Source organism: Simochromis diagramma, unplaced genomic scaffold, assembly GCF_900408965.1.
Source record: "Simochromis diagramma unplaced genomic scaffold, fSimDia1.1 OVJJ01000746.1, whole genome shotgun sequence".
Classification (NCBI taxonomy): Eukaryota; Metazoa; Chordata; class Actinopteri; order Cichliformes; family Cichlidae; genus Simochromis; species Simochromis diagramma.
Genome location: NW_024386757.1, coordinates 3429846 through 3442621, shown reverse-complemented (window position 1 = coordinate 3442621; position 12776 = coordinate 3429846). Strand labels below are relative to the sequence as shown.

General features: G+C 40.2%; 1 protein-coding gene across 1 annotated transcript in view; it reads right to left on the bottom strand.

The window, feature by feature from the left end:
* Positions 1–12776, bottom strand: part of cdk19 (cyclin-dependent kinase 19) — a 75820-nt gene that overhangs the window by 24217 nt on the left and 38827 nt on the right. The window contains exons 3-4 of the mRNA XM_040028010.1: positions 7373–7483; positions 6912–7052 (exon numbers count right to left, since the gene is read on the bottom strand). Coding sequence (XP_039883944.1) covers positions 6912–7052; positions 7373–7483 — 252 coding nt within the window. The remainder of the gene's footprint in view (positions 1–6911; positions 7053–7372; positions 7484–12776) is intronic.

The window sequence follows — 12776 nt, the reverse complement described above, 5'->3', positions numbered from 1 at the left end:
TCAAGTAGCTGCTGTTTGTTTACAGTGTGTGGAGTGAGAGTACTCAACCCCTAGGAGCAGTGCTTGGCAACAGCGGGGAGGAAGAAGTCTCATTTAGCCAGAAGGGACCTCTGGCACAACCAGGGTTAGGGAGCACCAGGCAACCGTTTCGAATAGTTGTAGGGTGACGCAAAATACAAGGGGGAGGAAAAAAAGCACTGTATTAATACCAATGCTGCTACAATGAGATATTACTCAAGCTAACAAATCACCTGTAAACAGAGTGAATTAATAACACACAGACTGCTGAAGCAAGGCAGTGATTAAATCTGTCATGAAAATATGAGGAAATTTGTTTGGTGATAAGGCATTAAGGCTGAACTCGGAGAATTCAAGCCTGACTCATGTTATCATTTACATCTAGACCACTGAGATAAGAGGAAATGCACGCCTGTCCAAGAAAACATTCAGGTCATCTAATTTTAAAAAAAGAACTTGACCCTTGAAAGTGAGCTTTATTAAAATGGTGATTAACTCCAGTCCAGTAACAACGCAACGTGAAGGGAAACCAGAGGATCCGACGAGGATGTTTCTGGGATTTTGATTAAAAGAGGCCTTCAGTATAAAAAAAAATTCCAGGAGTAATGTTAAAACCGAAATAAGAAAACACAGCTGAAACTGGGCTACAACAGAACACTTCATGGTCCGGCTGTACCAAATGTCATATTTAACCAACATTGTTTTAAGTTTTTGTTAAATCCCTGTTGCCACAATTCCTTTCCCCTTATGTCTTATCCTTTCCTCCTCCACTGAGATGGGACTAAGATGTGAGGACAGGAGTTGAGGATGTACAAGATTAGAAAAAGGGGTAAGAACAACTAAGAACTACTGGAAACCACAGAGACCAGAACACAGAAAAGGAAATAATTGGTGTAGAGTTCTTAAGCTGAAAGTGCATCTGACCTACAGCAGATATTTGTTCAATCAGTGTGCATTCAACGAATAAGTCTTACCAATAGGAATCACCAATCAGACAGTCATGAAGCTCCTGTTTTAAAGAAATATGATCAGAAATGATCTTATGTTTGGATCATTTCCAGTCATATTTCAATACAGCAGAGCTAATTGCATGCTACTAGCAGCCCAGATATTTTGAAAATTCAGATCTGGCTCTAGTCAAACTCTCTTGCTTTTGGCCACTTCTTAAAATCTTAAAAAGGTAAAACAACAATATCTTTCCATTATTAAAGAGTTTATATATGACACATAAACTGCAGAAATAAATTCGTTTTAGTGCAAAACACAGATGCTGTGTACAGATTACATTGTTTTACTCGTGTCAGTGGATTAAATACCTCTTGGTAATAATAGAAGTAAATAGGTTAATATTAACAATTATAATCTGAATAAGACACCAGATTAGAATTCAACTCATCTATGCAAAACTGAATGAAAACTAAAGCAAACTCCTCAGTGCAAGCACACACGGTTCACTTTCCCACTTTAGACACTGAAAAAAAAATGTGGTTGTGTAGAATTCCACGCCTTGCATGATGAGTTTCTTACAGCCACCCACCCAGTAATATGCATGTAGTATAGCACTGCTGGTTACTATAACAGATGACCTTCAGTAATACCCTAACACACACCACCCCTCTCTTAAGTGATTATTGGTACAGTCCATGGAGATGCATGCCTTTTGCTTTGGCCTGCAGAGTCAGGTTCTTGAGTCAGCTATCTGTGCAGAGCGGTGGGCTTGACATCATCTTACATAAGACGGCAAGCACCTCTGATTGGGGGGGGGGGGGGCGACAGAGGAGTAACTGCAAGAGTAAATGGGGGATGGGCTTTGTGACAGTGCAATGCACAGCACATGGATGCTTTCCAGAGAGTCAGAGCATGCTACACTCAAGCACAAAGACATGCTTATGCAACAGCAGAACTACTGCAGCTGTTAAAGATATAGTGGGCAGGAAAACCGTTCCCTGTGTGGCACAATACATGTCTGCTCCTCCCCTCGCATGTATTCACAATACAGCTCATGGGAAGACTTTCACATCTACTTAGACAGCAGTAAGAGGCCTTGGGTAGATTTTTCCATAACGTAGCATCATGTTTGCTACGAGCAGTCTCTCTAATTTCAGTTGTTATTTCTCATGCCCACGCAGAGACCTGACACAGAGCCAGGCACCTGCACAAAAGACACTAATCTCACCGATGACAAGAGACAAGAATGAAATTTACGAGTGAGGTTATGTGGCAACAATGGCAGGAAGCCCTGGCAGAGAGACAGCAAAATAACAGCTGCAGCGAAAATAATCGAGGGGCCGGAAATGTTGGTGTGTAGATAAGACTGGTGTGACCTTAAGAGAGCCAAAACATCCACACAGCTACTGTAAGAGAATTCATATTGTGTATATTGTGAACTTTGGTGCTTAAAGTTTCCACAAATTTACAAAGTGCTACAAAATAAAAGTCTGTACGAAACATCCTGACACGTTATTTTAAGAGCCTTTCTTTTACTGAAGACATGTTTCAGGCTCACAGAGTCAACATTAATGTTACTACTAACACTTGTGTTTTTCCTACTATGGCAACTGCTGTGAGCAACAGAGACTACTAAAGCCATGCTGGCACACTGTGAGTGCATGATTTGATGGAGGGTTGCTAGTTCACACACACTACAGCACAGCGTATACTCGGCAGCTCTAACTGGTTGTTTCACCTTGTTTTATTTCTTGCTGCAGGCCTAATCAAAGGAACAAATAACGAAAACAATTGTGGTTTGCTGGTCTAACACCTGATTTGTGCTTCAGCAGTAAGTCTACGCCGTAATCTACAACGTAAGCTGATGTGCACCCTCATCAGGTTGTAGCACAACATTAGGTCGACGCAGCCCGCAGCTATTGTGATTGTCCTGTTCAGCAGTGTCGATTCTTCCTGTGCACTTCCAGCTACTTTTTCACTGCAGTGTTTTAATTTATCAGTAACAGAATAATAATTATCAGCTCAGTAAAAGGAATTATAAGGTTATCGGTTCTTAGACTCTCACTACAATCAGCTGTGTCTCTAGCAGGAAAAAAGTGGCACAGTTTACATTACTTTTATTTTTATTACACTATAGAATGAGAGCGCGATGGTAAAGTGGAGACTGCTCCAGGACAGAAACAACTGCTAACACCTTGCACCTGCACAGACAGCATGCTAACACTAAGCTAGCCAAGAGCCCAGAGTGGTGTTAAAGCTGAGTAAATGCTGACCCCAGCCCAGCACTGCGATAAAGTGAGCCGTCATTTGTGGCGAAATCAGCCACTGCTGAACTTCAAAGGGTAACAAACTGAAGCCTGTAGCCTCCATTTCTACCTGTTCATGTTTCTAAAATATAATCACTGTGGTGATCGCTTTAAAGTGCTGGTTTTCATCTTCGCTCTGTGCTGTCGGCTTTGTTTTCATACCTAAATTCTAAGAAAAAAAGATCATGCGTCTACTTATATAGGTAGATGAGGTGTTGGTGTGTGGGGCTGTAGCCTGTAGGTTTATATTGTTAAAGAGAGGGAAGAGAAATACCTCCAACATCCACAAACATTTCATCACGAAGCATGTAATGATTTGCATGAGTGTAACGTCACTGATATGCTGCTTAGAGATGGTGGCAACTCGCAAAGTGGTAGCCAATGAGAATTGATAAGTGATATTGACAATGGAATCGGAATTGCTAAATTCCTATCAATTCCCATCCCTACTCCTTGTAAGGAGGAATTTAATACTACCGTGTTTTGTATTTTATCTAAATGGTCTGTTTCATAGGATTCACACAAAGAATCCTGAATTTTGTTGAAGTTGTTTGTTGTTGTTTTCTTTTCTTTCTTTTTATTTACCCCAGGGTCTTGTTTTTAAGGTGTGATTTATCTGACAACTGAGGCGAAGGCCACTGTATACAACATAACACCAAATATGGCATGTTTCTGTTTAGTGAAGTGAGGGTGTGCAGGATTAATGCCGGACTAAGCAAACAGATGATGAAGTCAACTAGAGCAGAGGCTATGGATAGCTATAACTAGGGCTGCACGATTTTGCATAAAATGAGAATCACGATTTTTTGGCTTAGAATTGAGATCACGATTCTCTCACGATTTTCTTTTTCCAGTATAAATATTTATTGTATACAGTATAAATTCCAGTATAATAATTCCAGTATACAGTAAAAATTCCAGTATAAATATTTCCAGTATAAATATTTATTGCACTTATTAACTGCACATCAACTTCGTAACAGTTGAGACGGAACATAAAAACAATAAATAAACATAAAAACAACAAATGTCTCACGTTTTGTTGTTGCCGCAAAATGTTGTACTGCTTGAAATTCCGTCTCCACCGTTGCTCGCCACTGCGTGTATAGAGCAGGTAGTGCAACAATAGAAAAATAGTTGCGGGACAGCACTGTGTAGCGTTTGTCTAGGGCGTTGATCATTTTCCTAAATCCCTCGTTTTGCACAGTGTTGATGGGAGCCATATCTTTGGTCAGGTGATAAGTGATAGCCTCCGTAATTTCTTTGAGTTCGACGTGTATAGGGAAGCGCTGTATAAGGTTCCCGTTATTGATGTTTGGGTGGTTGACCAGGACGGATTTTCTCCTGTCACTTTCTCGTCATCCCTGACGTGCTCTCCGTTGTTTTTTCCCTGCTAATTTTAGCATCACACGGCACAGCTTCTGTATCACGTGGTATAAGGCTCCGCCCTTGTCATTTGTTGAGCAGGAAGAGTGAGCGCTTGTTTTCATGCAGATTACGTCCCGGATCAAAATGCGGTACAATCGTCGTCATCTTTTTTTCTTTTTTTTTTTTTAAATCGTTGTCATTTGGAAATGAGATCGCACATAAGTATGAATCGAGATCGCGATTTTCTAACGATTAATCGTGCAGCCCTAGCTATAACCCTCAGCAAAGACACTATTCATAGATTTAATGCTGACTGGTAAAAAGGTTGGCCCGAACAAAAAGAAACATCAAAGGAGAAAAAAGTATGAATGAGGACAACAAACAGTTGCTGCAGTGGACAGTTTACAGCTTACATGCTGGGACCTTCTCATCATAGGTGCACATGAGTACGTCAGTGGCCTGTCTACAGTACAAACACACGTGAGGAGCCATAACATGACTGGCTGAGAACACAAACATTTATGGTCTCGTCACTGACGCATTTACAGCATCCAAACTGTAGAAAACCTTTCATTTTTTGGGGGGGGGGGGGGCTTTATTTTCACTTGCTTTATGTCAGTTACAGTGGATATCAGTGAAATCCTGATATCCAAGACAGATTTAATAAAATAAAAAACAAACTTTCATAAGTGCAATAAGTCTGACAGCCTGACTAAACCAGACAGAGCAGCAGTGGGAGAGTCATTTCTGAGTCAGTTTTCACTTAACTTACCATCTAAATCACTCAAAGCTGACTCACCTGTCATTTGAGGTTAGCCGAAACCCTAACTTGCACAAACTGACTAACTTTACCTTTAGTTTACCTTTAACTGATAAATCAATACTGGTGGCTTTTTAAGTATTTACCTTCAAGAGAGAAACTTTTATAGATACCTTGTGGATCACCAACAGACTGAAATACCTACTTGATCCGTTCAGGTTTGCATAATGTGCTGTCAAGACACCACATGACTACAAAGGATCGTTTGGGATTACGTAAGAGTTGACAACCGGACATAAAGAAAACGGAACCCATAGACAGAAGCTTGAACTGTTTGGCAGCTCTGCCCCTTGACTTCTGAACCTGATTTATCTAAAGCCAAAAGCTTAGCTAACTTTCGCTTAAACAGTGTAATCTCAGTGAGCCAGTCTTACCAGAGCATTATCTGGAAAAAGGACTCAGTGAAGCCCATCTGACGTCAAAGCAGCAATGGCAGTAATCAAATCAAAGTTTCACCACATAATCTGCTGTTTGGTTAATTATACTTTTTCATCCACAAGCAAAAGTGCACATGGTCCTCAGTGGTGAGTGACAGATGCAGGGAGGCAGAGAGAGGCAGGGGAGATGCACTTACAGATGGGCTGTGGGAGTTTGCAGTGCTGAGTCATATGTTGGAAATTGTTCCAGTTCTGCTTTTTCTTTCTTTAACATGTGACAGATCTGTTTTCTCAGAAGGTGCCTGGAGACACGTTGACTGGTTCTTTTCGGTGGTACTAGCATAACAAAATATTATCTCCAAACAGACTGTCAGAAATCAGGTAATATACACAGCGACCTCCCTTCAACCAAAGTCCTGTGGGAAAAGCGAGGAGAACAGAGTCTCACAGGAACCATGTGTGTGTTGGAACCAGGTTAAAGGGTAGACGGGAGTCAGAAAGCACTCAGAGTTCAGGTCATTGTGCTTCTTCCAACAAATAAAATCATCATAACACATCACACGAAGACATAACAACGAAAGGCAGTGAAATAACACAGCTCTGCTCGGTGGAATCGTTCCGTGTGAACGAGTTCTGTGAGCAGTAGATATAGTAGAGTGGACAGCCTTCAGATAAGAGGTTCAGATATTTTCTCCCTAAATTTTCATTCCTAACAGTAAGATAGTCACACTATTTTATTTTCATTTCCTAATTGTTATCTAACACCTGTTACAGGAAGGTTTTACTTCCAGTATCAGTGGATTTTTAGCTTTTCAAACTGCTTAGCTTTAGTAGTTTGAGCAGTTTGAGTTTGTTTTTTTATTTATAAAAATACGTGGTGGTGGTGGGGTTCTTTGTTGTTTCAGATAAAAGAGGGAAGTATGTTATTATATTTAACTTCATACCTAGCGTTTCCTTTCAGTTTCTCAATTTTAATAACCTTGGTTAATCACAATGCCTTTGGAAACATATGTATGGAGTGGGTAAGTATCTGTAAAGGGAAATGAGAGCACTGAAGCTAATATAGCCACTCACCAGATCCCTGTGGAGCACCCAATTGGCATGGAGGTAATGGATCCCATCCAGGATCTGATACAAGAGAGACTTCACCATCCCTCGGGGCAGCTGCATAGGCTTCTTATTGGCCTTGGAGGCGCGGTGGAACTTGATGATGTGCTGTGAAGCAAAGAAAGGGTTTGCCTCACTTATGCATGCCTCATCAGATGGAATAAACACAATATCTACAAAACCACCTCCAGTTGTCTCCTTTTCATACTTTCCCCAGAGCAACAAAAATATGAGTGAACAAATAAAACATTTGTAACAATCCAGAGACACTGCGGCTGCTGTTTATACACAATATTAACGATTTAGGGCACAGTGCTGAATCTTAATGTAAACATCATTAGGTAACCGTTTCTGTAGCACGAGGTTTTCTGTCATTCATTAATCATATGAACAGTTCTTGCTTGCAGTAATGGTGCAGAGAGACTCACCCACAAGTCGTGTTCGGCGTAGTCAAAGAGGAGCCAGACCTTTCTGTCGCTGTGGGACAGGAACACTTTCTGGAGGGCGATCACATTTGGGTGTTTCAGTTCTCGTAACAGCTGGAACACACAGTGGAAAGGTCTGATTAATGTTTGATGTCAGGTTTGTGCATCACATATGCTCATCTGATAACGATGTAACAACTGGCGAAAAGCACAAAATCAAGAAATAAGAGCTGTCGTGACAGAAAAAAAATGTTAACTTTTGCATCTTCAAGAAAACAGCAAAAAGGAGCCGGAGGAATAAAAGTAAAATGGTAGACAAGAACAAAGTGTCGCCTGTCCTCACACACCTTAAATAATCTTGAATTGCCCCCAAAAAAGACAAGGAATGATGGGTAATTACATATAAACCATTTGGAGCCTTTTATGCAAAAGCCCTTACAGTGCTATGGTTGAATGAGATGAATATCTGAAATGAGACACCCAACAGTTGATAAATGTCTCATTTATTTTGTCAATGCTCTAGAGATTATAGCTTAGTCTGGCCGCAACGTCTGCATTCGTGATTAGCATGATTTCTTTACGCAAAGCATCCACTTCGGAGGAGACGTCGTATAAAAAACAATCATCTGTCACTTTGACAAACTCGTGCCTATAACTCTGCAAAGAGTGGACAGTGAATCAACAGTCATGCGTACAGTATGACATGATATCTTTGGATGATAGATGACTATCATTTAGGCAGTGAGTAATTCACTTATGATGAGATGATTAGTTTTGATTAGCTTTCTGATTGTATGGCAAATGGCACTGTAGAAAAGTTAAACATGCTTTGTAATGCATCCCTTTGGAGAAGATTTGAAGGGATAAATAGGTTCCCATAGATTCAGTGAGATACCTGTAAGCTACTTCAGCTTCATGCTAGTGCATTTTGTGGAGAATGTAAGCTATGGTTTTATAGCTACAATTTATAGATATTCCTTAAATGTCTCAAATACAGCTCATGAGCAAAGAGGCAAAGAGGACAGCTCTAAGCACTGAATGTGACTGTGCTTGTGTTGTGGGTTGGAGTGTTTTCAAAAACAACTCATTCAAACTACATGAACGAGTAACCAAAATTTACAGGACACCAAAGATAAGAAAAAAGAAATAAATACACCTCCAGCTCTCTTTGTGACAGTTTGTGTTTAGACCATTAAAGTGTTGAAAGGTTTTTGAAATTTTTTCTTTTTTTCACCGCTCTTCAAAATCCATCTGAGGCTTCAGACTTAAATAAAAACCAAAATTAGGTCTAGGGAAGCATCAATCCCACTTTTTTTAGTTCCAGTATAATACAGATGACAAATCAGCAAAACACGGTTTAAGCTTGATGTTGACTTAAATATAAAGGACTGATTATCAGTCTCTTGCTCAAAGATGTCGGATCAGTATTGGAACCCTCTCTTTGTAGTCCCACTTTAGTTGGGTAAGTGGTTAGGAAAAATGATGGATCAATTTACATATTAACTCATCATATTAACTCAAATCACATTTGCTTGACCTGATATATACAAATAAAATTATATTTAGTGATATTTGCATTGACTAGAAGTTTCAGGGACCAAAGTGTGATTAGTGTGAATGGCTGGCTAACGCAGTGCACATTTCCACATCATTCAAGCGCTGCTACTTTAAGCAGCTCATTGATTTCACCAACTCCCATTTGGACTATCCTATTTTCTGACCCATCATGGACAATCCATAATCAATCGTGCCCTTTAGACAGGCCCACGGGGTGTTTCAGTCAGCGAATAGACTGAATTCAAACATGACTCTCACCTACAGGGTGAATTACTCATTAGTGCATGCTAACATAACTGTTTTGTCATTCACCTCCATCACAAACAGAGAATAAAGTACAGGGAGTGCAGAATTATTAGGCAAATGAGTATTTTGTCCACATCATCCTCTTCATGCATGTTGTCTTACTCCAAGCTGTATAGGCTCGAAAGCCTACTACCAGTTAAGCATATTGGGTGATGTACATCTCTGTAATGAGAAGGGGTGTGGTCTAATGACATCAACACCCTATATCAGGTGTGCATAATTATTAGGCAATGTCCTTTCCTTTGGCAAAATGGGTCAAAAGAAGGACTTGACAGGCTCAGAAAAGTCAAAAATAGTGAGATATCTTGCAGAGGGATGCAGCAGTCTCAAAATTGCAAAGCTTCTGAAGCGTGATCATCGAACAATCAAGCGTTTCATTCAAAATAGTCAACAGGGTCGCAAGAAGCGTGTGGAAAAACCAAGGCGCAAAATAACTGCCCATGAACTGAGAAAAGTCAAGCGTGCAGCTGCCAAGATGCCACTTGCCACCAGTTTGGCCATATTTCAGAGCTGCAACATCACTGGAGTGCCCAAAAGCACAAGGTGTGCAATACTCAGAGACATGGCCAAGGTAAGAAAGGCTGAAAGACGACCACCACTGAACAAGACACACAAGCTGAAACGTCAAGACTGGGCCAAGAAATATCTCAAGACTGGTTTTTCTAAGGTTTTATGGACTGATGAAATGAGAGTGAGTCTTGATGGGCCAGATGGATGGGCCCGTGGCTGGATTGGTAAAGGGCAGAGAGCTCCAGTCCGACTCAGACGCCAGCAAGGTGGAGGTGGAGTACTGGTTTGGGCTGGTATCATCAAAGATGAGCTTGTGGGGCCTTTTCGGGTTGAGGATGGAGTCAAGCTCAACTCCCAGTTCTACTGCCAGTTTCTGGAAGACACCTTCTTCAAGCAGTGGTACAGGAAGAAGTCTGCATCCTTCAAGAAAAACATGATTTTCATGCAGGACAATGCTCCATCACACGCGTCCAAGTACTCCACAGCGTGGCTGGCAAGAAAGGGTATAAAAGAAGAAAAACTAATGACATGGCCTCCTTGTTCACCTGATCTGGACCCCATTGAGAACCTGTGGTCCATCATCAAATGTGAGATTTACAAGGAGGGAAAACAGTACACCTCTCTGAACAGTGTCTGGGAGGCTGTGGTTGCTGCTGCACGCAATGTTGATGGTGAACAGATCAAAACACTGACAGATTCCATGGATGGCAGGCTTTTGAGTGTCCTTGCAAAGAAAGGTGGCTATATTGGTCGCTGATTTGTTTTTGTTTTGTTTTTGAATGTCAGAAATGTATATTTGTGAATGTGGAGATGTTATATTGGTTTCACTGGTAAAAATAAATAATTGAAATGGGTATATATTTGTTTTTTGTTAAGTTGCCTAATAATTATGCACAGTAATAGTCACCTGCACACACAGATATCCCCCTAAAATAGCTAAAACTAAAAACAAACTAAAAACTACTTCCAAAAACATTCAGCTTTGATATTAATGAGTTTTTTGGGTTCATTGAGAACATGGTTGTTGTTCAATAATAAAATTATTCCTCAAAAATACAACTTGCCTAATAATTCTGCACTCCCTGTATTCAGATGCACACAGTGGCTGACCTGAAACCAAAAGGTAAATATCAAAGAAATGTACTGGGGAGTAAGACTAAACACTATGAGAACACATTGCCGCCATAAGTAGTTTTTTGTTTGTTTTTTTAAATCAAACACCTAAAAGGAGGTACAGCTTCAGCCCTCTAATTCACACTCCAAGAGTAACTAAGGCTGAGGCTAAAATACCTCACGGCTTTCAAACTGGGTCATACACTCACAGGGAAAAGCTCTAATTTCACAGAGAAACCACTAACACAAATCCACAGTTACACTGCTTTCTGAATAGGACTGTACTACTATTACCTTCTTAACTCATCATATAAAGCATCTTCATTTAAAAAAATGCTATATAAATATATATATTAATATTTATATGGTCATGTGAAAAACAATGTTGTCACAGGACTACTTGCACATGATTGAACAGCAGAACCATCCTTTACAACATGGAGGAATTTAACCCCACTCTTCTTTAAAACATTCCTTTAGTTCGCTGCAGACTGCACAGTGGTGTTTAACAAGTCTTTTTCACATATCTCCACCTACAGCTTGTAGAATTTCAAAAATGTTTGTTTTGACACTTGCAGTCACAGTTTGTCCCATTTTCTGTTTCACAGAATTACAAACATTTTAGGAAGTCACACACACACACACACACACACACACACACACACACACACACACACACACACACACACACACACACACACACACACACACACACACACACACACCACTTGATACAGATTTCTCAAATGTAAACAGATACAAAACTAATCTTTCATTCGTCTCTAGTTTGTACTGGACGTCTTCACATCACTTCACATGTATTTATATCCTTATGGGGACATCTCATTTACATCATGCTTTCCCTAGCTGATTACCCTAACCATCAAAAATGAATGCCTAACCTTAAACATTTCCACATCATTCCACACCTAAACCCATTAACACCTGACCTGTCCAGAGGTTCAGTCAATGAGCTCGTCAATAGCTTCAATGCTAAAATGTTAAATGTTATGGACACAATTGCTCCCATTAAGGTGAAGGTTATCTCTGGAAGGAAAAAGTCTCCATGGAGAAACTCCACACAGTGAAAAATGAAAAAGGAGAGTGTAGGAAAGCCGAGCGCAGATGGAGAAAAACAAACCTCCAGCTTCATTATGACATCTATAAAGAGAAACTTCACAACTATAATTTTCAACTGAGGAGTGCAAGGAGGTCCTATTTCTCTGACATCATCACCAAAAACAGTCATAATGCTCGGGTCTTATTTTCTACAGTTGACACCGAAAAACTGTTTAAACACCATCAAACAGTTTCACCCTATTAACAGCAAAGACCTGGAGGACATCTTAGGTCAACCGAACTCCTCCTCTTGCTGTTTAGATGTCCTGCCAACAAGTTTTTTCAAAAAGGTCTCAAAGACTTTGGAGTCAGACCTGTTACTGATCGTCAACCTTTCTTTAATGTCAGGTGTGTTTCCAGAACCACTAAAAACTGCTGTAATTAAACCTATACTGAAAAAGGACAATCTTGACAAGACACAAATGAACAACTACAGGCCAATCTCAAATCTCCCATTTTTAAGTAAGATCATTGAAAAAGCAGTTTCTCAACAGCTCAGTTACTTCTTAAAACAGAATAACTGCAGGTTTTAGACAGAACCACAGCACTGAAACCGCTCTGACCAAAGTGTTTAATGACATATGTCTGAATACAGACAGTGGAAAAATGACAGTCTTAGTTTTACTGGATCTCAGTGCAGAATTTGATACGGTTGACCACAACATATTACTCGACTGGAGAACTGGGCAGGTCTCTCAGGAACTGTACTAAACTGGTTCAAAACATACTTAGAAAACAGGAAATACTTTGTATCAATAGGTAACTTCACATCTGAGCAGACAAGTATCACATGAGGAGTTCC